This window comes from Pangasianodon hypophthalmus, chromosome 22, assembly GCF_027358585.1.
Source record: "Pangasianodon hypophthalmus isolate fPanHyp1 chromosome 22, fPanHyp1.pri, whole genome shotgun sequence".
Taxonomy (NCBI): domain Eukaryota; kingdom Metazoa; phylum Chordata; class Actinopteri; order Siluriformes; family Pangasiidae; genus Pangasianodon; species Pangasianodon hypophthalmus.
This window is the reverse complement of record NC_069731.1, coordinates 18,107,100-18,132,616: the sequence shown is the minus strand read 5'-3', so window position 1 is coordinate 18,132,616 and position 25,517 is coordinate 18,107,100. Positions and strand designations below refer to the sequence as shown.

Sequence of the window (25,517 nt, the reverse complement as noted above, 5' to 3'; positions counted from 1 at the left end):
TATCATCACAATCCTATGTGTTTGCTGAACATCCCATTCCAGATTTATTCCCCTTTGCTGTTATAATAAGCTCCACTCTTCTGGGAAGGCTTTCCACTAGATTTAGGTTTGGACCTCTTAGTTCCAGGGAAGGGAATTTTAATGCAGCAGCACACAAAGACTTTCTATACAGTTGTGTGTTTCCAACTTTGTGACAACAGGTTGGGGAAGACCCACATATGTACCCACAGTGTGTATGTATATGAATTCATTCCATCCCGTTGTTATTTATTCATTCTGTGAAGGTGGAGACACTTCATAAGTAAACATCAGTTTGAAAAAGTTATAGCCTGTGTGTGTCCTGTGAAATGGAGACGCATATACAGGTATTCATGGTGTATTTATACCGATCTGGCAACCTGAGCGTTGCTTGTTCAGCGCGACAAGTGCAGCGATGCTGGCCGACTGTCGGCTTCACCGTCGGAGAGAGTTGAGCAAGCCGCGAGCGCTCAGAGCTCAGAGCAGCCGGGATCAGTCGCTTATACAGTTATTGGAGTTGGTTTTTAATCTCTACAGTGCAGTTTTAAGCCAGTAAACCTCTCCTGGAAGACTTCTGTGCTCTTTAGTTTAGCTGAGTGGCGTGACTTGTACAATGTAACAGCCCCAGACTTGGCTTTTTGGTTGTTTTTGTTTGTTGTTTTTTTGTTTTGTTTTGTTTTGTTTTTGTTTGTTTTTCAGGGAACATTAAGGTTCATCTCTCTGTGAACGACTTTTCCATTTGTTCCCCGGCGGTTAAAGCTGAACATGAGAAAGCCAGCAGACTTTGGACTTTTTGTGTGAAACAGAGCTGTGTTCAATGGCTGGAGCTCTGCTGAAACACACAGTTGGTTGTGACTGAGAGACTGTAGCTACACAACAGAAGGATGAGCAAGGTAACACTGGGGCTGCAGTTTATTTATTTCAGTTTTTACTTTACATGTTTTACATATTTTACTTGTAGGATTTAAAAAATGCTCAGTAGAGCTACAGGAAGCAGCTGTAAATTCTCAAAGCTTCAGTTTTGTTGGTTGTGAAAGTGTTGCTTGGAAAGCTGAGGAGGAGGAGGAGGAGGAGGAGGAGGCTCTGCACTGAGGGGTGCATTGTGTGCCCTACTGCCCCCAAACCCCCAGCGGTTGTCATAGTGATAGGTTACTATGGTGATTCCTGCAGCGATTGTACATAGTAATGGGTTGTAACTGTCTTTGTAGGGACTGGCTGTTACTGTAGTCATTGTGATTTTTATTATTTAGTTATAAGTTGTGACTGTAATGACTGTTACTGTGATTGTGCTTATATAATGCTGGTTGTTGTAGGAATTGTAGTTTTTTTTTTTGTGTGTGTGTGTGTATAGTGATAGGTTATTGTAGTGACTGTTGTGGTATATAGTGATGGATTGTTATTGTATAGTGATGATTGCTATTGTAGTGATTGTATATTGTGTTAGGTTCTTGTCGTGATGGTTGTGGTATATAGTGATGGAGTGTTATTGTAGTGATTGTTGTATAGTGATGGCCTGTTGTAGTGATTGTTGTATAGTGATGGTGGTTATAGTGATTTTTGTATAGTGATGGGTTGTTGTAGTGATTGTTGTTATATAGTGCTGGTTGTTGTAGGAATTGTTGTAATTGTTTTTTTTTTTGTATTGTGTATAGTGATGGGGTGAGATTGTGGTGATTGTTGTTGTATAGTGATGTTACTGTAGTGATTGTTGTTGTGCAATGATAGGTTAAAGTAGTGATTGTTGTATAGTGTTGGGGTGACATTGTGGTGATTGTTGTATAGTGATGAGGTGACATTGTGGTGATCGTTGTTGTATAGTGATGGGGTGATATTGTAGTGATTGTTGTTGTTGTAGTGATTGTTGTATAGTGATGGAGTTTTATTGTAGTGATTGTTGTATAGTGATGGGGTGATATTGTAGTGATTGTTGTTGTAGTGATTGTTGTATAGTGATGGAGTGTTATTGTAGTGATTGTTGTTGTATAGTGATGGGGTGACATTGTGGTGATCGTTGTTGTATAGTGATGGTTGTTATTGTAGTGATTGTATAGTAGTGTTATTGTAGTGATTGTTGTATGATGGTGGGGTGTTATTGTAGTGATTGTTGTATAGTGATGGGGTGAATTTGTAGTGATTGTTGTTGTATAGTGATGTTACTGTAGTGATTGTTGTTGTGTAATGATAGGTTAAAGTAGTGACTGTTGTATAGTGATGGGTTATTGTAGTGATTGTTATATAGTGATGGGGTATTATTGTAATGATTGTTGTATAATGATAAGTTACTGTAGTGATGGTTGTATAGTGATAAGTTATTGTAGTGATGGTTGTTATATGGTAATGGGTTGCTATTGTAGTGATGGTGGTTTGAGTGATTGTTCCGATAGAATGATGAGTTTTTATTGTTGTGATTGCAGTGATTTAAGTTCTAGAGATTTTAGTTGTTGTAGAGATTGTAATTGTTGTTGAAGTGTAATTGGTTAGTGTAAGGGGTTAGCGTAGTTACTGTGATGGTTGATGTATATTAATGGGGTCTTGTAGTGATGGGTTGTTGTAGTGATTGATGTATAGTGCTGGTGGTTGATGTATAGTGATGGGTTATTGTAGTGATTGATGTATAGTGCTGGTGGTTGATGTATAGTGATGGGTTGTTGTAGTGATTGATGTACAGTGCTGGTGGTTGATGTGTAGTGATGGGTTGTTGTAGTGATTGATGTATAGTGCTGGTGGTTGATGTGTAGTGATGGGTTGTTGTAGTGATTGATGTATAGTGCTGGTGGTTGATGTATAGTGAAGGGTTGTTGTAGTGATTGATGTATAGTGCTGGTGGTTGATGTGTAGTGACGGGTTGTTGTAGTGATTGATGTATAGTGCTGGTGGTTGATGTATAGTGAAGGGTTGTTGTAGTGATTGATGTATAGTGCTGGTGGTTGATGTGTAGTGATGGGTTGTTGTAGTGATTGATGTATAGTGCTGGTGGTTGATGTGTAGTGATGGGTTGTTGTAGTGATTGATGTATAGTGCTGGTGGTTGATGTATAGTGATGGGTTGTTGTAGTGATTGATGTATAGTGCTGGTGGTTGATGTATAGTGAAGGGTTGTTGTAGTGATTGATGTATAGTGCTGGTGGTTGATGTATAGTGATGGGTTGTTGTAGTGATTGTTGTTTATTGATGGTTGTTGTAGTGATTGCTGTGATATACTGGTTTGTTAGTATAGTAAATGTTGTTCTACAGTGATTGTTTCTTGATTGTGCTGATTGTTCTATAGTGTTGGTTTGTTGTTGTATTGATTGTTATGTAGTGGTGGTGTGTTGTGTTGATTGTTTTTTAAACAGTGACAGTATTTTGTTAGTGTGAGAAGCTTGTCTACATTACATGCACTGTTGAACTGCTGTTATATAGTAACATAGTTGTATATTACAGGGTGATTATTGTAGCAATGGTGTTTAATGTTTTTAGTCATATGGGGTGCTGTAGAAAACTGGTTGTAGTAGTGTAATGATGGCAGATTTTGTTGTGTTCTGGTTCCAGCTAAGGAGGGTTAAGTGTTAATACTGAGGTCATTTTGTAGTGTTAGGAATATTTTAGGATTTTGCTGATGAGTTGTTATGGGTATATAACACATAGGGTGGTATGGGTGTATAGTTTTAATTTGTACTGCTGGTAAATAGAGCTCGGTGTGATGGGTTCTTTAAATAATGTGTTGTCCTACTGGTAGGCATTTCCTGTTGTGTAATGAGGGTTGTTGTAGGAATCTGTGGTTTTAGGGTTGCGTTGTAGTGACTTAAATTATAATAATGGGTTGCCTTGGTGATTTTGTTGGCTGTATATTAATTACTGTATTTTATTCAGTAGTTCTGAGTTGTGGTAATGATAGATTGTTTTAGAAGTGTGGCATCATGATTGGTTGTTGCTGAGGCAGTGATGAGTAGTGATTGGTCTGATTAAGATGGGGGTACATGTTGTGGTTATAGTGATGGGTTGTGTTAGTGATTACTGTTGTAATTTTAGTTACTTTAGTGTTGTTGTCATTGTGCTGGTGTTGTAAGTGCGTGAAGACTCAGGAACTTTTTTTGCTTTTCAAGACAACTCGGGTAAATATTTCATAACCTCAGATATTAGCCTTAGGCCTTCCTGGTTTGTGAAAGACGTTTATTGTACGTCTTACAGTGTGAAAGCAGATTTTTTTTCACGCCTGCACAGCTAATCTAAAGGCATTCTGAATGATGAAATGTAGGTGACATGTGACTAGACTTTGGACTTTTATAATCTGCATCCTGTGCAAATGGGGAGTGAAGCGCTGCATGTTTGACATGTTATAATTAAGTTAGAAAGGACAACCCTGTGAAAAAAATCTTCAGAATTCATATTAACAATTGTAAGAATCCTAAACGATGTTGTTAAATTAAACCCTAGCTCTCACTGAAGACCTTTTATGACTCCAAACAGTCGGTCTGCCTGACAGCCATTAACACAACATCTTCAGCCCTGGAATGTCCTCCTCCATACTTAAAGCGAAGGGGGTGCTTTATTAAAACACACACACGATGCAGAATTTTATTTCATACTACTTGTCTCCTTGTTCCAGACAGCCATAAGTTAAAATGCTTTCACTCCTACTTGCTACTGAACCGCTCCTGTTACCACACACATCCACATTCCTAGAGCTGTTGATCTCTGCAGGCTTTTTTTTGTTGTCGACTGAAAGTGTCCATACTGGTTTGTATATGAATTCACTTTCCATTTTCCACTGTGCTGTTAAAGTGCTTTAAGGAAAATTGTGTACTCAGTTTATGCAGAAACTAGATGTTTGTAGAACTATAAGTTTATATTTATCACCACACTTTATTCAGATCAATCTTATTTTCAACCCATTCATATACAAAATTAAAGGAAAGACCAACATTATGTTAGTAAGGTGTTGGGCCACCACGAGTTGCCAGAACAGCTTAAATACAACTTGGTATAGATTCTACAAGTGTCTAGATCTGTACTCTTTAAGAAGAATGAACACTATTCTTCCAAAAGATATTCCCTCAGTTGTTGTTTTGATGATGGTGGCTCAGAGCCCTGTCTAATACTTCTAATACTTCTATTCAACTGGGTTGTGATCTGGTGACTGTAAAGGCCATAGCATATGATTTCATTATCATTTTCATTGTCTTCAGACCATTCACTGTTGGAAAACTGCTATGGTATAAGAGGAATAAAATGCTTTAGGATATGCTGTTATTGGAAGATAATCAACCCTGGGGTAGTATCAATAATGCCACTTCATTCCACCACCCTGTCAATTATTATTTTCCTATAACAGCATTTTTTTTTTTTTAGAAAAATAAATGTTTTTTCCCATCTAATTTGTGCAGACGTAAGCCCTTCAACACACAGGGCAAACAGCTCAAGAATTAAGACAAGAGCAACGTATAAAAAAAGAAACATTACACATGACATAGGACATCTCTTTCCAGATTTTTACAAAAGTTATTTAAGTACTTTCCTCCACTCTATAGTATGAGTAAATACCTCGTCAGTGAAATTGTTCATCAAGGTTTTGTCCCTAGCCAGAGGCTGAGAGAGACTGAGGGACCCACTCTAGTCCAGCGTGTGGTAAGCAAATGCCTGAGGACTTGGTCATGTTACCAGGCTTCCCACGCCACCAGCAGGGCGTGTTCCTTTCTTACAATCGCTTTTTCCTTTTCACCTGCCAAAAAAAAGGAACTGGGTCATAACATGGTATGCAGGGGCCATCAGCAAACAGGAGTAAATTACACCCTCTTTCACTGCACGTTTGTGGCCTTTGTGCTATACGTCAGACTCTCGCTGAGCTCATACTTAGGTATTTCCTCTGCTGGGAACGTCTGTCATGTCTCGTCTCATCTTCACACACCCATGTTTGTCCGTATGCAGATGTATATGAATGGTACTAGGGGGTCAGTTATTAAAGGCCATGTAATCAGATTAAGTAAGGAACAGAGCACATGGTGGCTCAAGGGTTTAGCACAGCAAGTATCCTTTAACACAAACATACAGTGATGCATTCAGATACCTGGCTAGACATTAAGACTCTAGGCACGCGCCTTATTGTTGTCATTCATCACAATTACTTTATTGTTTTAACAAGAGTGTCCAGTTTTTGTCATTGTATGATTTTAGTTCAACTCAAGGGCATAATAGTCCACATCTTTTCTGAGTGATGTGGCATGCCAGAGTGACTTGCTCATCTAGATCACTAGAACTGGTATGGTGGGTTATTCTTGTGACCTTCGCATAGCTGAATAGCCAAAAATGTCACACCATTACTAGTCATTGCTAATAGATGCAACACTAGTAATGTTAACACCTTCATTTTATAACCCTGGTTGTAATTAAGATTGAGACTGACTCAGTGTGCAGCATCTTTTATGTTATTTGATGTATGAAAGACGACACCTTTATTTTATGACATTGGGATTGAGATTAAATTGAGGTTGTCTTGTCTTCATTGTTCATGTCGGTATATCATACTGGTGTTTGTACACATTTCCAAATCACAGAAGTGATTATAAATGTTATCTTGTCTGTTAAGTAATAAAATAAAAAATTGGCTCCTTATGCCCTTTGAGCGGTAAATTGTCAAGGATTTGGAGTCGGGTAATGGAATGACATTTATCTATATTTGTAGTCCCTTCTAAGTTTTTGAATGTATCTGTGTGTTTTTGTTTGCATGTGTGTTTGCAGCCCTCCTCTCTGGGAGTTTAATCTGAGCCTGGCTCCACTTGGTAGCTGGAGGGGGGTGGTTCTCTCTGAGCTCTTAATTAACTCCACTCCTGCATTTATCAAGCGAGTGTCGAGCCAGGGAAATGAGAGAGAGGGTAGTGCATTAAGTGGTGATACACTGGAAAGTGCAGCCCATGTTGGCAGATCTAGGAGGGACTCGGGAGTAGTTTTAATTGCATTCTTTTAAAGCAAAAGTCAAACAAAGGCTAAAATGCCAATTCCTTTCTCTTATCTCATCATAACAAAAAGCTGCTTGGTTTAATGTTGTAGCATGTGCTCGGCTGGCAAATTCAGTTTTGAATGTGTGTGAAGAGGCAATTTGGTTTGGGGAAAAAGTGCTGAATAAGACTTGTGCAAACGACTGAGCTTACATGCTCAACATCATGCAGTAATTACGCCTTCATCTTGAGGTCATAGCAGGGTTAGAGACCCAGGCTAAGAGCATGTTTGTCTCTTTATTGCACTAATAGGAGACACAACAGGTGGGAGGTAAATCAGATCAGCCTCCTTAGACGGACCCCTGCCCCCTCCCTTGGATGCTTTGTTCTCAGCATATAAATGTGGAGAAGACAAAGCAATTTGTTCAATTAATCAAAATGGATTAGAGCTTTTTTATTGCTTAGTCATGCTCACAGAAACCTTTAATCAAACTGGACTCAGGCACCACCTACCACATCCATACCCTTAGACTGGTGCCTTTCTTTCACAGGCATTCCAAATACGGTGTGGTCTTCAACCACTGACTCTTGATAACACTCAGCTAAACAAATTATTTACTGCCCTCTTAAAGGTGGCCTGTAAAGGTGCTCCATTCATTATTCATACTTACCAAGAAATCTACTGTTTGTACGTACGCTGGTACACCCAAAGTAGCGGAAGCTCATTTATAAAGAACCTGTTTCAGATATTACACCTGCTTAAAAGAAATCTGATGAGCACACTTAATTTATGCGTGTGTAAGACTCACAAGCAACAATGACTTGACACCTGATAGGCCACCTATATTTTACAGTTAAGACAGAAACAATAGACCAAGATACATTATGATCACCCCATCAGGTGCTGGCACCAGCAGAGACAACAATAACAGATCAAGAGTGATCAGGTCACTATATCACATCATTAGTTGTTGGTGCCAAATTATTTTAGTGTACATGATATTACGCAGTAGTTCTTGTACAAGTTGTCATCATTGGACATTATGCAACAGGTCAGCTTAATATCTAATGCTTAACATTCTGCTTTTGGGCTCTATGCTAAAAAGTAAGTCTAGCAAGTCCAATGGGCAGGATCAGTTTTCTCCTGTTGGTATTTTAAAAACTGGCTTTTATTTCTTGCAGACAGCTCACTCAGATGGAGCCTCAACTCAGGACAAGATGTCTCTGGATTACCCATCAAACGGTGCCTCTCTTGATCATTACCCCGAGCCTCCAGTGAGGCTTATCTGCAGGTCCTTTGAGGCAGAGAAGCGGATGAATCCAGGTGCCCCAATGAGGCCAGTCCACTCCGAGGCCTGCTGTGAGAAACGTGGACTCGATGGCGTGAACACTCGTCCATGGTCCACCCCTGTGATTGTTGATGCACAAGATATGTCATGCCCCTCTAAGAATATGCGTATCTTTTCCTTCCAGCGAAAATGTGGTGCGGCAGGCCCTGGGCGGGCACCACTTCGGGGCCCAGCTAGTGCTTCACAGGCATGGCCAGGTCTCCATTTCATGGGTTCCTTCAAAAAGTTGCGCTCCTCCGTTCTCCAGGGCATCCAGAACAGGGGCGGTGTGACAGGAGACAATCAGGAGAAAGACTTGTCCTTAACGAATGAGGAGAGTAATAGTTTCTTGGTAACCAAAAGAAATTTTGGAAACGGACAAACCAATGTGAAGGAGATGCCAAAGGTTACCAATGGGGTGTGTACATCCACACCAAGTATGTGTGTTTCAGATGAGGAGGATGATTACGAGGAAGATGGGTTTGGCCTACAGAGGAACTCGCACTTCTCAAGGAGTATACGTAGAGCATATGGAGCAGGACGCATCTCCCTGTTGGACAATGGACGAAAGCAATCTGAAAGTCCTACCGCTCAAGGACCCACTTCTCGCACTCGACCCCGCAGCACCGTGGAACCCATTGGGCCCAATGTAAATTTTGATACTGATGACAGTATGAAGGCCTTGAGTAGACTAAGCAAAAGTGCTGACAACTTGCACATATTCAAGAGCCCTTTCAAACGCAAAGCACCCTCAACTCAGCCCCAGAGCCTGGAAGATTCCAGCACCTCAAATTTCCAAAGAACAGCAAGTGCTTCATCTGTGGATGTGCAGGAATGTGTATCAGGTCGATGTAGAGGAGCCACAGGAGTGAGGGGAAAGATGCTCAAACTCGTCGGCAGTTTAACTGATCTGTCTGTCAACCGCAAGCCAAACTCTGCCCCCTTATCAGCCCTCAGCCAGCTCCATGATGACTACTCCCGCAGGACTCCGTGTGTTCCTGCTATTGAGCGTCAACGCAGGCCCCCACCCTCCTATACCTGGTTGTCTGACAAGCAGAAAGTACAGGCTGATGTTCATAGCCACACCCCAGCTACACATGTTGACTCCGTAGTACCCATTACTGTTAATTCTTTGAATCATCAGGTTCCTGAGTGTTCCAGCTCCACAGAACAAGTCTCCAGTTCTCATGGCCAGCTTCCAGTGAGCTCACCAACTTCATGTTCAGATATTTCTATTGCCCCCCTCACACCTGTCACAGGAAATTGTGGGACTGTGGAAGAAGTGCAATATTTGGAAAGTGACCTTATTCAGAATGAGCACTGCACCAGTCCTGGACAGGAGCAGAGACTAGACAGAATTAAAGTAAACTTGGAGGTAAGACTCTTTGATACATGGTGTTAAATAAAAGGCTGTATGGCCAAAAAGAAGGCCAGAGATCAAGAGTTTATTTTAGAATACTGACAAAACCCAGGATAATGTTTGAATCTGAATTTGCCAGCTACATGACTTAAGATGTGAGACAGTGGAGTATTTATCATGGATGTTTTTAAAAGTAGGGAAGATGCTAGCTGGGGTCACTAATTAGGCAGGCACCAATTGCACTTTTTGCATTATAGATACCAAGTTGCTTTCTTTGCAACACCTATCAGTCATCACAACTCTCAATGCCATAAAATGCATCAGTGTTCAGGATTGGGAAGGTATGTCAAAATCCAAACCAGTATAGTTCTAGTGTTTATTGGCCCTGATACCAGTGTTGAATGTTTTAGTGGTTGAATCTTCACTACCTTTTTTTATTAAAAGCAAAACCAAAATGTAAGTCTTTTACAAACCATCAGGCACCATCTTTATTCAAAGTACAGATACCTCACTTTTTCCAGATACCTCACTGTCTAGCAGCAGTACATTAATTTTAATGACTTTTAGCCATTTAGACATATATCATGACTAATTAAACAGAAACACCCAATCATGAGTAAGAAATGAGTAAGTTGCAACTTTTCTGCTCTGTCATTTTTCACTCAGGAAATTGATTTTTTAGGAAAAAGCAGCTAGACTGTAGACTGTAAACAAAGTTTTTCTTGGCAGATCTGATGTCCTAAAGGTACAGCATAAAGCATCCTCAGGGATGAAACTGATATTAGTGTCTACCATCAAGGACATGGATTATATGGGGTCAATGTGTGGCATTGACTTTTATTATCAGAGTTGATAAGTAGCAACGGAGACAGGTTGTATTCAGTGAAGTACATGGATGGATTGATTGTAGCTTACGTCAAACATTTTACCTGACCCCTGTACTTGCCATTGTGATCTCATGTATTGGCATAATGATTACGGGCCAAATGCCAAAGACCATTATGGTTGTCTCAGTCTTAATCCTTGTAGCATGGGCAATATTCATTATTAAACCAGTGGACTCATTGTACAGTTCACAATTTATGAAGTGTTGGCTTGGGTTTCTGACGGTTGTAAACACTTGGAGTTGTGTCACACAAATGGCTCAGCTGTGGTGTTCTTGACAAGGGTTAATGATTACTTGGGGTTTATGATTAGCACTGTTGCTTAAACACAGCTCTTAGACCTGACTCTGGAACACTTATCAGCTGGCCCAGGGGTCAAAGTCCAAGAAATGCACCAAATACACACAGGCGCAGATACACGCCAGTGTTAGGAACCTATTCCTACAGATTCTAAGGGAATGGCCCCAAGAGCACGAGCTGCTCTGTTTGTTTGTGTTTAGAAGTGTGTGTTCCTGTGTGTATGTCACTATGGTGCTGACCCACTGTGTGCTGTTTCAGTGCATCTGGAAGACTCCGGAGAGAGAGAATGAAAATCTAGAGGTAAGCCGTCATTTTATCTCTTAGTGGAAAGGTGTTATTAATAGAGAACATCATGTCAGCAGGATGTGATTTTAGAACAAATAGACCTTTAATGCATGTACTGTATCTTACTCCCTCATTAGCAACACAAATTAAGATGTTTTTCTTAGATAAAAGCTGTCTATTTCCTGAAACTGCTCTTCGCACAGTTAGTCTCTAAATGCAGTCCTTCTGCAGTTGCTAAGGACTCGGTTTTATTTGTTTCATTGCTAATCCAGAGAAATAATGTGATGTTCATAATCAGTTAACATTTATGACTTAGGAAGTTAAACCACCATGTATTCCTCTGTTAATCACAATTGCATATTCAGTTCTGTTATTATAAGCTATGTTTAAGTCTGTCACTAAAAGTGCACAAATTTATTCCAGACACCTTCCGGAGACCTGTCTTTCACAGACCTCCTAAAGGTAAACGATGAAAGATGCAGCGACTCAGTGCTCGTTAGTCCTCCTGTCACACCCACCTGTGCTGCAGAGTTGCCCCTGGTGACAACACCAACCTCGCCAGCCTCCTCCTGCGACACACCCATCTCTTTCGTGCCCAGGAGGAGGGCAAACAGAAACAAACCTCGACCAATCTCAGACTATGGACAGCTTATCTGCAGAAAGTATGCTGTCCCCAAGGAAGAAGTGGAACTCCAGGGTGATGCTCAGGAGGAATGTAATGACAAGGACACAAACGCTGATTTGCACCTTCAAGAGAATAGCTGTGTGAATGGACGCATGGATAGCAGGAGGGTGCGACCTATCTCGATGATAGGAGGAGTGGATCTGTTTGCATCTCCTGATGAGAAGGAAAATGCTGATTTGCCTTCTGTAAGCCTTCTTTTATTCATTATAGCCCTCAGCCTTTTAATTGGTAATCAATCCCAAGTTTTCAGGTAGACAACATTGAAGCCGTCAGCATATTTCAGAATGTGCTATTATTAGGAAGGAATGAAATGTTTGGGGCCATGACTGTTTTTGCCATTTATAGTTACATTTATTGTCCTGCAACATTCACGATACAAGTTAGTTCCTGTACTTACTTATGTTATAGCAGCTATAAACAGTGGTTCTCTCACCAGCATCTCGTTTTCTCTCTCTCTTTAAGTTAATAAGACAAAAAACGCTGCTTGTCATTTTACAGGGACTCAAGAGTTCAACAGCGCTGTAATATAAATTACATTAAATTACCTCAAAATAGATGGCTTGAACTTGAACTGGCTAGCTAATATACCTCGTCTACTTGATAGTTCCTGCGTAGCTAATTAAGTAAAAGCATATTAAAAGCTAGTCTTAGTTGAACAGCCAGTGTAATGTAGGTTTACATAATACTTTGTTTCTCATGAAAACACAGATTTGAATGGTTCAAGAAAAACAAAATGCTGGCTAGCTAACCATTAAAATACCAGCTAACTTTACTCCAGTATTTTCATACACATTGCTTATTATTTATTCAAACTAACTCGTAATGCCAACTAAACTGCAAGCCAAGGTGTTCTTTAGTTCTAGAGGCTGTGCACCTATAGTCTCTGTCTGAGTGTCAGATGTCACATTCAACCATAGCTGGATCTTCTCATTCAAAATTATGTCCACAGAAACTGAAAAGTACTAAAAGCATGACTGAAGTAATGACTGATAACAAAAAAATAAGACCGGGCTCAGAATTGGTCGATTTTTGCATTTTTTTTTTTTTTTTACTGTACCTAATAGATTTCTACCCGAAAGCCTCAAACCCACAGTTCCATCAGATGCACCTGCCCTGATTATTGTGAGATTGCAGTAGTCATGTTTTATTATGGGCTAGTACCACCATAGGTCATCTAGTTAAGAATTTCTTCAGGTCTAATGATGCATTCAGGACTCAGAATTACTGTGTTCAAAAGCATACAAGGAACACTGTGTTGGCCTGAGTCATAATTGGCACTGAGAAAACCAGTCGAGAAAAAACATAATGGCCCACTCTCATTTCCTCATACCACAAACTCATACACATAAAAGATTCTGCGGTTTTAAATGACCTCACTAAACAACTTAAAGGAATACTCTGGCGATTTTCATCTAATCTCTATCTGTCATATCTGTAGTGTATGTGTGATGACTATGAACAAGAATTTTAACACTTTTCCTGCACGGAGAAAAGAACAAAAAAAAACCTGTTTATTCCAAACTCACTTCTAATGGACGTCTAAGGGCAGGTGTTACATTCCTTCAAAAAAAAAAAAAATTTAATTATATAACACAAATTCAGTACAACAGCTGTTACGCACTCACAATAAACGCTAGAATGAGACAGAAATGAGATGTCTTACCAAAGCTGTTCCTATGAATTACCCAACTTTCCCTCAGTGCAGTAAAAAGGAGTTCCGGTTATTGAGCTGTCAAAACCAAAAAACTATGTTGGTAATGTTGCCATAATGACAAATTCTTTCCATTTTTAAGAGAACAGATTTACATATACCTTTTTGATTTTCATAGGAATTTCATACATTTCATGCAAATGTATTTGTTAATTTTGTAACTGTAAATCTGTCTATTTCCTCTCTTTTATAAGATCTTCTCTCATCTGAAGACCTTTATTTTTAGAGCGTAACAGCTATAGTATTGGATTTGTTTTATATATGAGGGTGAGTCAAATGAAAACCTTGAAATTGCGACATAAATTAAAATTGAATACATTTTTTCTAGAGGAATCTGGGCACTCATTAAGCCATAAAAAACTTGAATTGGAGATTATATAGAAAAATGCTGCAGTTTTGTGACAACTATATGCAATACACAATGCAAAACGTACAAAATCTAAGATTATACATTTAAATGTTTTTACTGGTAGAATTCAACTCTATTATAAGTGAGTTTGCAGTAAGTAGACTTTCCATTCTTTTCTTAGGGCAGCAAAGTGTGTTAAAATTTGTGTCTGTGGTAATCACACACACATTGCAGATGCAGTGGATAGACATTAAGTTAAAAGGTGCTGGAGTATTCCTTTAAAAGAGGCCCTAATCTTATGTTAGAAAGTTATCACGCCCCCTGAACATGTCATGGCAAGTACGTAGTCGAGACTCATCTTCAGCGTGCCATAAATTGCTCTGTGTTTTTGTGGTGTAATGTTATTTTTACATCCGCACTAACTCAATCAGTGCGTTTTATGTTTTTGGGAACTGATAAAACTGTGCCTCGAATAGGAGCTGACTCAGCGTAGTGTGTTCAGATGAACGTGACATGCCATGTTTACCCTTTTTTGGGTCATTGCTCTTTACAGGACAGTCACTGAACTCTGTGCTGAACTCATAAACCATGGTGAATGTCCATAAGTGAAATTGTGGTCCTCTTGCTTTCCTGTAGCCTGTCACTCGACCCCCTGTACCCTCTCACGGTGTGCCCCCGTACCGCGCTGTATCCGCCCGCCTGCGCCCCTGCGTCTTCTCCCAGAGCACACCAACGGACCTGGACAGAGTGGGCTGCCGTAAACCGCAACGAGTCCTCAGTGGTGAGTGTGTGTGCGCATGTGTGTGGAAGAGTGAAATTGTATGATTGTTCTGTTACATGAAAGATCGATGTGTGTGTGTCTGTGCTGTGCAGAGGGCAACTCAGACGGCTGCACAGGGCTGTATGACAGCGTGAGCGAGGAGGACAGCAGTTTTGATGAGCTCACAGAAGGAACACCGTATCTGCAGCCAGAGGTTGATCTGTCAACTTTAAACCAGGTCAGTACTCAGACACAGGCACGTGTACGTACGGGTGTGTCAGCAAGTGTGCGTGTGTGTGCGCAGTCAGTAACAACTCACATGCATGTTATATTATTTTAACCCAGCACAACTCTGTTAACTACTTGAATATGACCGGTCAGAAGTTGTTGATTAATTTTATTCACTTACCACAACATTAAACGTAACTATACATGGATAAAAAAGTATGATATTTCGTTCTTTAATAGATAAAAAAAAATTGTAATTGTTAGCAAATTGTGTGGTATAAGGGAAATAATAAAAAAAAAAACTCTTCTGGACTTGCTGTTATAGGAAAATTTTGCAGTAGTAACAGTAACTCCACATGTTCACCACATGTTCACACAGTGCAGCATATAATGTGACTGTACAATTGCTCTTGCACAGTTAATGAGTGGGTTGTGTAGTAAGTGTTAAGACGGTTTAAACAATTTTCCAAATCGTACACAGATCTAACAATACGTCTCCTCCTACCAAGAAGCCAATCACGACACACAATTCCAGCTTGAAGTCTGTTCCCAACACTCCTGCCACGAGCTGAGCCAGCCCATCTTTACCACAGCATTAGTCACTCATTTGCCCATCATAGATTATTTGCATGTGGAATAAATGAAAATGCGTTCTGTGAACAGGGCGAATTCATTCTCAGAAGGAGCCTTTATTCCAAATTGCATGCGCTCAATTGTTTCAATTACATTTATACATGAAAAGAGTTGGCTTTTTTAACCACAGCATGGGGAAAGTTTATTAGTCTAAGTGACTTAGGGATTATTCCTTCCCCTACAGATGACCTGATTCCTTTCCTTTCTAAAGTCAGCCTCAATTTACTACAGGATATCTCTTGGAAATCTAAATCAGCTCATAAACCATTCTTCATCTTAGGCCAGTAAATCCGTTTGACCACTGAGTACAAGATCCATGAGAATGTGCTCCATATTTTGGTATATTTTATGCTTTCTTCCATTTGTACACACTTGGACTTAATTGTTTACGCTTTAAAATTTCATTTAATTCATCCAAGTGCTCTATCCTGAACATGATCCTGGATCCTGGATGTGAAGCCATGCAACAGACAGAGCAGATATTATATAGTATGTTTCGAATGTGCTGCTTTGGCAGTGAGAAGTGAAATCCAAGCCAAACTGTGAATAAACATGGTCTACATTTTGCATGCCATCATACACCTTTTGTCAGGTCGCAGTCTTAAATATCCCAAAATTCGTGTGAAGACTGGCATGAAAAATAATTCAAGTAGTCAGCTCATACTTCAAGCGTGTTATGCCTGTTATATTGTGTGTGCGCACTGGGTGGAGATTCTGATGATTTTATGTGGTATGTGTGTGAGTTACTGGGTGGGGTTGCTGATGATTTTTTTGTGGTAGCAATGGAAGAGTGTAAAAGGATGCTGTTTATTTGCTCTGTGTGTCTGTTAACAACCAGAGTATTTATATTTTCCGGACATTAAATGGCTTCTGAGTGTAAAGGGGTGCGGTAAAAAAGTCCATGATTCCACATTATTTCTATGGCTAAGTGCCGTTCTGTAACTAAGCACTTTTGCTAAATTTGGTGTACCCAACAGACATGTGGGCGGAGCTAGAAATTATTCAGACCACTGACTGGTCAAACAGAATAATCACAGAATCGTCACGAGTCAGACGATTTTAAAATAAACAATAGGACTATGTCTCAGATCACTAATGGAATGTATCTTTTCATAACCTTCCTACAGCAATCCACTTACTATAAAAACACTAACAAATGAGCAAGTCACCATAATTCCTAGAGTAACACTCCTACTATTAATGGTGAAACTACCATAATTGGTGTAGTAGTATAGTTGTCTTAAAAACCCTAATAAATAGGCTACCATAAATCAATTATTATAATTATTATTATATGGTATTATAACTACCATAAATACAATATCAAATGGAAAAACTGCCATAATTCTATTTCAATATAATTCTATTTCATCTACAGCAAATATACTTACAAATGGACAAAGTACCATAAATCTAGGAGTATTACAAATATCGTAATTACAATTACAAATGGGCAGACTACAGTTAATCTAAGAGTATTACAATTACCGTAAATACATTAACAGATGGACAAAGTACCATAAAACTTGGGGTCTTACAACTACCATAAATATACTAAAAATGGGCAGACGACAACAAATCTAGGAGCATTACAACAACAGCCTTCAAACATAACTCTAGGTGCATTACAACTAACACACATAAAGTAACGATTTGGCAAACTTCTATAACTATAGGTGTATTACAACTACCATAAGTATAGTAAGAAGTGGACAGTAAATTTAGGAGTATTACATCCATTGTGAATACACTAACAAAGGGACAAACTACAAAACATCTAGGAGCATTATAACAAGAGCAAACAACTGTAAATCTAGGAGCACCATATTTCTGTTGGGGTATCAGGGCAACTGCAAACATTACCATAATCCCTGTAGTAGCACACCCACAATAAAAACTTTACGAAGTGGTCAATTAGATTAATGTTACAGGGAGATGCATCACTTTAAGTTGCATCTAATTGTGAGAACAATATGATGTTGAGATAACCTGCTGCGACTTTCACCTTCAGGTGAACTAAATTACTGACCGAGTTCTTTTCACCTTCTTTTCACGTCTACAGTACATCTCGTCAGGACATGCCGTTTACGCCGAGGCCCTGTGGGACCACGTGACAATGGGCGAGCAGGAGCTGGCCTTCAAAGCCGGGGACGTCATCCGGGTGCTGGATGCCCAGGAGAAAGACTGGTGGTGGGGGCTTGTGGGCGAGCGGCAGGCCTGGTTCCCCTCCAGCTTTGTGAGAGTAAGTGTGGAGTGAGCTGCGCTCGGGTTCCCTCAGAGCGACGAGCGTGAAACAAAGCCGCGCTCAGGCCACGCTGAGCCATGGAAACTTCTGAATGGCTCCTGGGGTTGAGTTAAGAGGGCATTGAAGGAGTGTCACCGTGGTTACGGCTATTGATTGGCAGGTGTTGCAGGAGGGGGGGTCATGGGAACAGGGAGGTTTCTAAAGGGTGGTGGAAGTACTGTAAATTTGTCTTCTTATGGAGCAAATATGCAGGTTTTGACCTCTTGATTTACTTTGCAGCAGATTAGGTCTGTCGAGTGGAACAGAGCAAATATGAAGTTTGCTCAGGGTCAAAGCTTAAGATATGTTTAACGTGTAAAAAAAATAATAAAGCCTATAATATTATTCCCAGGTTTGGAAAGTAAGCATGGCGTCCTTTTGTCCTGTAGGTGCGTGTGAATCAGGAGGACTCGGCCAGTGAAGGTGTGGAGAACTCTCCAGAACAGCAGGAGGCTCTTTCTAAAGAGCCACGCAGCCAGACCTCTGAGCACCGAGAGCAGATGAGGGCTAACGTGGTCCAGGAGATCATGAACACTGAGCGCGTCTACATCAAACACCTCCGAGATATCTGTGAGGTGAGCTGTCTTTCACTTCACGCTTTACTTATGCCTAATTATGGTTCATTATGTTTTTATGTATGTGTTCTGTAATATGTGCAGTCATTATAAGCATCTTTAGACTGTAGATTCTGAATAAATTGTTATATTCACATGCTATGTAAAATTTCCATGTACAGTCAAGTGCAAAAGTTTGCACACCCTAAATACAAAATTAGTTCAATCAGACTTGTAGTATGTTAGGTGTATTTATTTATTTATTTATTTATTTTTATTCAGCTAATTGCCCATCGTAAAATAATTCCTGGGATGTTGTCTGATATCCCCCCGATCCTCTGCTCTCACAACTTCAGATTCTTTCTTCATTTAGTTCCACTCGTTTCGCAACTTTTGCTGGGCTTTATTACAATTACATTTTAAATATCAATATTATACAACAGAGTGTATACATTTTGGACACTACTATTTTGTATCTGAACTTAGAAACAAAAGACGTGCGAAGGTCACACTCGCAAGCAGCAGCAATCTATAAGGTGAAGACACACGCACTCATATACTATTTTACAAATTGTGTATGATGGATTGGCCTGCTGTTTTTCTGGAAAATTCAAGAAAATGTAGTAGCTCATAAGCCAGTTCTTTTCCACGCTGCATTACAAACACAGATTTACAAAAGTTTGCAGCTCCCTTTCTGAATGTGACATAAATATTCTTTAATAAGTTGCCCTCCCTTTGTGTTTATAATCCGCTCCAACCTCTTTCATTTCCTCTGCACAGCTTTTCAGTCCTCTCAGTTGTGACACTTGCCCCACCTCCCACACAAACACACACACACACACACACACACACACACAGAGTATAACTCTGCCAAGTGTCACACACTGGCCTGCTTCTGGAGGTTATGTTCTGGATTATTGTCTTATTACAGGATACACCCATGTTTAATTTTTAACATTTTAAAACTGTGTCTTGCAGACAGATTGTTAATAAAAAAAAAAAGAATTTTCCTTTTCTCCATTCAAAAATCATGGAGATGAAAACTTTCACAACTGTATGTGTAAATCACATGTAATCTGAACCAAATTTATGTGCATGCAAAGAGCACCATTTACTCTCAGCATTCCCGTAACAACAGGAAAGCTTCCTGGCAGAGTATAATCAGTAGCTAACATTAACTCAGCACATTAGTTGAGTATCTGATCATTTTGATCGTGTTTAAATGCTGCCTGGTGTCTCAGCAAAGCCTTCTAGAAAGATCGTGGAATGTACACAGAGATTCTGATTGTGAACTCAGGTTTAAACATTTACACAGCAATATTCTTTATCGAACTGATTAACTATTAAGAAAGATCTCAGAACTCTAAACTGCCTTGTTATTTCATGGCACTGTTCAAATTATACACAGTTCATCAGTGTGAAGACAAAAATCTCGCTTTTCCATCATCTCTACACTGCAGTTTAAAAAAATGAATGAATTTAAAATATAAATAAATAAAAATGAATTTTGGTCAAAATGAGTATTAAAAATATATACATGTACAAATATTGAGAATAAATATATATTTGTTTTTATTCATTTATTTTTATTTATCATTTAAAAAAACCTGCAGTGACTTTTGCCTGCCTTTAAATGATTTTTGAGTTTTGATGACATTACCATGAACAAGCAAGATTGAGGAAAAATTTATAGAATTAATAGAATAGATAGTCTATTATAGATAAATAATATCATGTAATTTTTTTTCCTTCTCCAACAGCACTATTGTTGCATGAAAATGCTGATTCTGTTCTGCTTGGAAATACATCGTGTTATGGAGGAAAAATATTTTAGGATTTATTTTAGGTTTATGTTGGTGTTTATTAAAACTTTGTATTATTAGAGGTAGTAGTAGTAATAGTAGTAATAGTAGTAATAGTTGTTGTTGTAGCTCTGTCCTGGACAGTCCTCATTTGTTACTATAATAAGCACATCTTTAACTTGATAACATGGTGACTCAGTTGAGGGATTTGCATTTCTTTATCGAAGATCCTCGTTTTCTCTAATCCTTGCGAGATAAATGAATCACAGCATGATTCTTTGTCAGTGTGCATTTTTCACATCAAGCTCTCAGTGTGGTTCCTCACTGCTGCCCCCTGAAGGTCAACCCCTGAATAACAACGAGGACCTGTGGAAGAACTTACCATCACGTTCCTGTTGTCTTCAGTGACCGGGTTTAATAGGATGTTTCTCTGCGTGTGTGTGTGCTCAGGGTTATATCCGCCAGTGCAGGAAACACCCGGGCATGTTCACAGACGCCCAACTCAAGACCATCTTCAGCAACATCGAAGAGATCTACAAGTTCCAAAGGAAGTTCCTGAAGGATCTAGAAAAAAATTATGACAAAGAAAACCCCCATCTGAGTGAGATTGGGTCATGCTTCCTTCAACAGGTATATTTATTTATTTATTTATTTATTTATTTTGTGCTGTTAACTTCAGAGAAAAGCTGATGAGGGTGAAGAAACGACTGTTTATAGCTGCTGTAACATAAGTAAGAACAGGAACTAACTGGTTTCATAAACATTTCACAGCATTAAATATAACTATACACACACAGTTTACTGATGAGTTTTCCAAAACTGCCTTATGTCCTCGTTAAAGGTGCAATCAACATTGTGGCTGTTTTAGAAAAATCTTAAACAGTCCACTGAGTGTAAAGAACACTAATATAATGGATTTTTGTTATGCTCGATTTAATAATTGTACTCTACACACAAAGTGGTTTCACACTGTCAGTCTCACACTCACACATTCTGTCCTTCGTCAGGGTGAAGGTTTCTCCATATACTCGGAGTATTGTAACACACACCCGGCGGCGTGTGCAGAGCTGCAGCGACTGATGAAGCAGGGACGCTATAAGCACTTCTTCGAGGCCTGTCGCCTCCTGCAGCAGATGATTGACATCTCCATCGCCGGCTTCCTGCTCACGCCTGTGCAGAAGATCTGCAAATACCCGCTTCAGCTGGGCGAGCTGCTCAAATACACACCTAAAGACCACAGGTAACACACACATCTGCATTAACAAACATACACATAGTCAATTCAAACAATCCTGCTTGGTTAAAGCAGATCCGTCATACATGCAGCACTCGTTCACCTGCAAATCTCAGCTCATGTCAGTGAAAAATCAATTTTGCATCATTTTAAAATGATTTATTTTTTACTCCATTAAATAAACCAGCACCAAACCCACTGGCATAATGTGTATTTTTAAGACACCATAAAGATTCATGTGGCGTTAATGTAACATTTTTATTTTCCATATTCCTTATAAATAAAATTATAATACACTCAGTTTCTTTTAAAATAGGACTTCAACATGATTAGTAAAATAAAAGTTTCTGTAATAATGTTCTATGTTCAGAATTTGGTTTAACTAAATATAAAAGTGCTCAGCTTACAAAATGCACTAACACAACTGTTAAATTTAAAGCTGAGAAGTTGATTTAATGCAGAACATTTAGCATACCCTAAATCAAGCCTTAATTTATTAATAAAAAGCATGATTTTATGTATTTAATGTTTGCATTTTAGTGCTTTATATATGATAAGCTGACAATATTAGTCATATGCAACATGAAAATTCTAACAAGTGCTTTTTGTATATACCGTAAATCCAGTGCTTTATTTAACACATTATCAGCAACCTCCAATACAACCTTATTATCATGTGCATATACACTGATGTTTTTATAAATTAATATGCTTGCTTCAGTGACTACGAAGGCGTGTGTAAAGCCCATGAGGCGATGAAGAACGTGGCCAGTCTGATCAACGAGAGGAAGAGGAGGCTGGAGAGCATTGACACCATCGCGCACTGGCAGGAGGCCATACTGCACTGGGAGGTGAGGACAGACCGCTGCTCTCCGCTGTTGTCTCAGCTGCACTTCAGCATGAGCGAGTCATGCAACTGTCTGACTTTTTCACTCTGTAGTTTGTGTGTTGGAAAAAATGCTGCTGAAAAGGTCAAACACGACTTGAGTGTAGTTTCAAGTCAGAACAGTTTTTAAGGGGTGACCACCATTTTTTTTTATTTGTCCGTGAGTAAACATGCCTAATTGTGTCCAGTTTCACTTAGCTTTTCTACACTCGTAAAAATTTGAACCCTTTTGAAAGGTTCTGTGAAGAACACTACAGCTGAGTGTTTTCCTGTCAGAAAGTGTTCTGTTTTACTTTATTTTATCTGAGAACCTTTTAATTATTCGATGAACCATTAAAGAGCCCTTCAAGAGTATTTCAAGTACCAGGTAAAAATTTGGTTAAAGTTTTAAAGTCTGACAGCTTCTTGGTAAGAAGAAAATTATTGCTAATAAAAAAAAAAGAATTCTTCATGTATTTTTAAGGGTTGATCAGATAATTAAGGATTCTTAGCTTCCAAAAGGGTTCTGCTGAAACCCTGCCTAATAGGAAAACACTTTCTACATAGAATCGTTAAAGGTTCAACCAGAAGAAAAACCAGAACCAAACTTTTAAATGTTACTGTACTGCGAGCGCTGTGGACAAATTAGGTAGTTAATCAAGCAGAAAACTATTTACATTTTGAATTTACTTGTTTAGGGTTGTGTTTTAGTTTTGGTTATAGCAAACCTACAACTTAGTATTATAAGGCTCTGTGCCATTCATTCATGACCACGATAGAACCTTATAATGCCTTGCGATACATATACAAGATGATATATCATATATATCATAAATATATTTCATTCTTAACCATATAATACATTCTAGTTCACCAGCTCACATTATCAGTTATCACTGTTGTATAATCAGTATTAAAGAATAATTCCCCGCTGTAGGTTGCATTTCAGCCACATACACCCTCAGCTCAATACCCGTGCTGTCCACCAGGGGGCAACCTCACTGAGAAACACTACATTATAATGTACATGTATTGCAGCGATCCCATGCTGTCAGTGATTTTAATACAATTATTACAACTGTAATCAAATCATAGCCTCAAAAATGTGCGTTATATTATATAATAAAATAAGTGTGGTCTGTGGTGCTTGTGTTTTTCGTCAGGGTGAAGATGTGTTATCACGGAGCTCTGAGCTTATCCATTCAGGTGAGCTGATGCGAGTGGTCCGTGCTGGGAAGACGCAGCAACGCAGCTGCTTCTTGTTCGACCACCAGCTGGTCTTCTGTAAAAAGGACGTCCTACGACGGGACCTGCTGCACTACCGCGGACGCCTTGAGACGGACAGCGTGGTGCCTCTGGATCTGACTGACGGGCGTCACCCGGACCTGGGCACGCTGCGAAACGCCATCGCCCTGCGCAACCACGACACACTGGAGGTGCTGTGTGTGCTGAGCTGCAGGAAAGCCCAGGACAAGCAGCTGTGGCTCGAGGCTTTCAGTCGAGAACGCAGACGTGTGAAAGAGGACCAGGAGATGGGTGAGTCTCACAGCAAGCGTAATGCGAGAAAATAAAGACTTTGAGTGAAGGAAAGTGTGTGTCAGACCCAGTGAAGGAGGTGTGGCCTCTCACTGAATAAAAGTAACTTTAATTGCAATACTAAATTGAATTGTATTACATCCTATCAAGGTAGGATGGGTCATTCTTTAATAAGTAAAAAAACATGTAATTTATGGCAAATTGCTGTGGCGTAAAAAGAATAACACATTTAATATATAAGGAATAAAACAATTGGGGGCTTTCTGTTATAGGAAAATCATCACCTTCAGGGTGGTAACAGTACCTCTGCTTCATCACACCACCCCGTCTTTGATTATTTTCCTACAACAGCATGCCCTCAAGTATTTAATTTAATTCCTTATACACCACAGCAATTAGCATTTTTTTTTTTTTATGAAAGAATGACACATCATAACTTTTATCTGTTTATAGTTACATTAATTGTTGTGAAAGAAGTTCTTGGTATCACTTACATTATGGCAACTAAACAGAATTCCATAAACAGTCATGCTCTAACTTTCTCTTGAAGTGAATAACAAAAAAAATGCAGCTTGTTACAGAGAAACCACAAAGATTTACTTTTGACAGTTACAAAGAGTTGACACTGGAGACTCCTTACAAAAATGCCAAATGAACATCTCTTTTACCATATCAATGATTATATGATTTTTTTTTTTTTTTTTAAATAAGTAATATATTTAATATTAGGCTTAAATTGTGTGGAGCATCCACCATACAAGTCACTGTAAAAGGTTACGAATGATAAAAATGATGATGTATTAGATCATTCTTAAACCTGCCCTACTGTTAAAGAAAATTAATCAACACCTTCTGAACAAACAGAATGGAGACTTGAACAGTGCTGTGGTATAAATAAGAAATAATATAAATCCCCTGTGGGATATAATGAACTGTTCCTTTTCTCTCTCACAGGTATGGAGATTAGCGAAGCCCAAAGGAAGCAAGCGATTCAAAATGCCAGAAAATCAAAGCAGGGCAAAATAAAAAGTAAGATCACTTTCCTGTTTTGTTTTTTTTATAGTACTGCCGTATGTAATATTGGCTAAAGTGAACTGTCGTTAATTGTTTTTGTGTTTTTCCCCCAGATATAAAATACGCAGGTCACCCAGTGTCTCATCATCACCAACCCTTACACCCTATCCACCAGCGCCACATCACTGTACCAACCAGTATCCCCCAGCAGCAGGTCTTCTCTTTAGCAGAACCCAAGAGGAAACCTGCACATCTGTGGTACACGTTCACGCGCAACTCCTTTTTCCGGAAATGACCAGAAGAAAAAAAAAAAACTTGATATTCTTTAAATAATGATATGAAGAAGTTCCTCATACAGCCCCGGTGCCAATGTGAAGGACAACAGAGAACAACAAATGAATGTCTGTCTGTCTGTCTGTCTCTCTGTCTGAGTGTGTGTGTGTGTGTGTGTGTGTGTGTGTGTGCGTGCGCGCGTGTGTGTGGTGAGAGATTGTGTGTGAGTTTTTGGTACCAAAAGTGTTCATGCTCTGTGTGTTTGTGTGTTGCTGGTGTGGTAACGGTGCTGCTTGTATGACATTTTGTATCATTCTGTTCACCACATCAGCGTATGTTAAAGACGATAGTGATGTGTATTCATCAGGCTTGTTGTATAATTTTATAAAGGTAAGGCTGGAACCTTTTTTAAACGTTAGTCCTAACTTTAGAAAAGTCAGACACTGCACTAATAACCTCTTGTTCTGTAAATAAACACTTATAAAAAGTACACCTCTGAAA

The 25,517-nt window shown here is 39.3% G+C and overlaps 1 protein-coding gene across 1 annotated transcript; it reads left to right on the top strand.

The window, feature by feature from the left end:
* The first annotated feature begins 432 nt into the window (after positions 1 to 432).
* Positions 433 to 25,076, top strand: spata13 (spermatogenesis associated 13). Its single transcript, XM_053228012.1, has 14 exons — positions 433 to 911; positions 8,114 to 9,634; positions 11,062 to 11,103; positions 11,512 to 11,958; positions 14,470 to 14,614; positions 14,707 to 14,831; positions 17,517 to 17,696; positions 18,128 to 18,313; positions 20,545 to 20,724; positions 21,102 to 21,334; positions 22,050 to 22,179; positions 23,357 to 23,729; positions 24,684 to 24,758; positions 24,857 to 25,076. Exons 1-14 carry the CDS (start codon positions 903 to 905, stop codon positions 25,036 to 25,038), a joined length of 3,828 nt encoding a protein of 1,275 aa, XP_053083987.1. The 5' UTR covers positions 433 to 902; the 3' UTR covers positions 25,039 to 25,076.
* The last annotated feature ends 441 nt before the right edge of the window (positions 25,077 to 25,517 follow it).

What these genes read in the sequence shown, in the direction of transcription:
- spata13 (XM_053228012.1), top strand. An exon ending in TCCCCTCCAGCTTTGTGAGA is followed by an intron (nt 17,697 to 18,127) that starts GTAAGTGTGGAG and finishes TTTGTCCTGTAG; the next exon opens with GTGCGTGTGAATCAGGAGGA. An exon ending in TACACACCTAAAGACCACAG is followed by an intron (nt 21,335 to 22,049) that starts GTAACACACACA and finishes TGCTTGCTTCAG; the next exon opens with TGACTACGAAGGCGTGTGTA.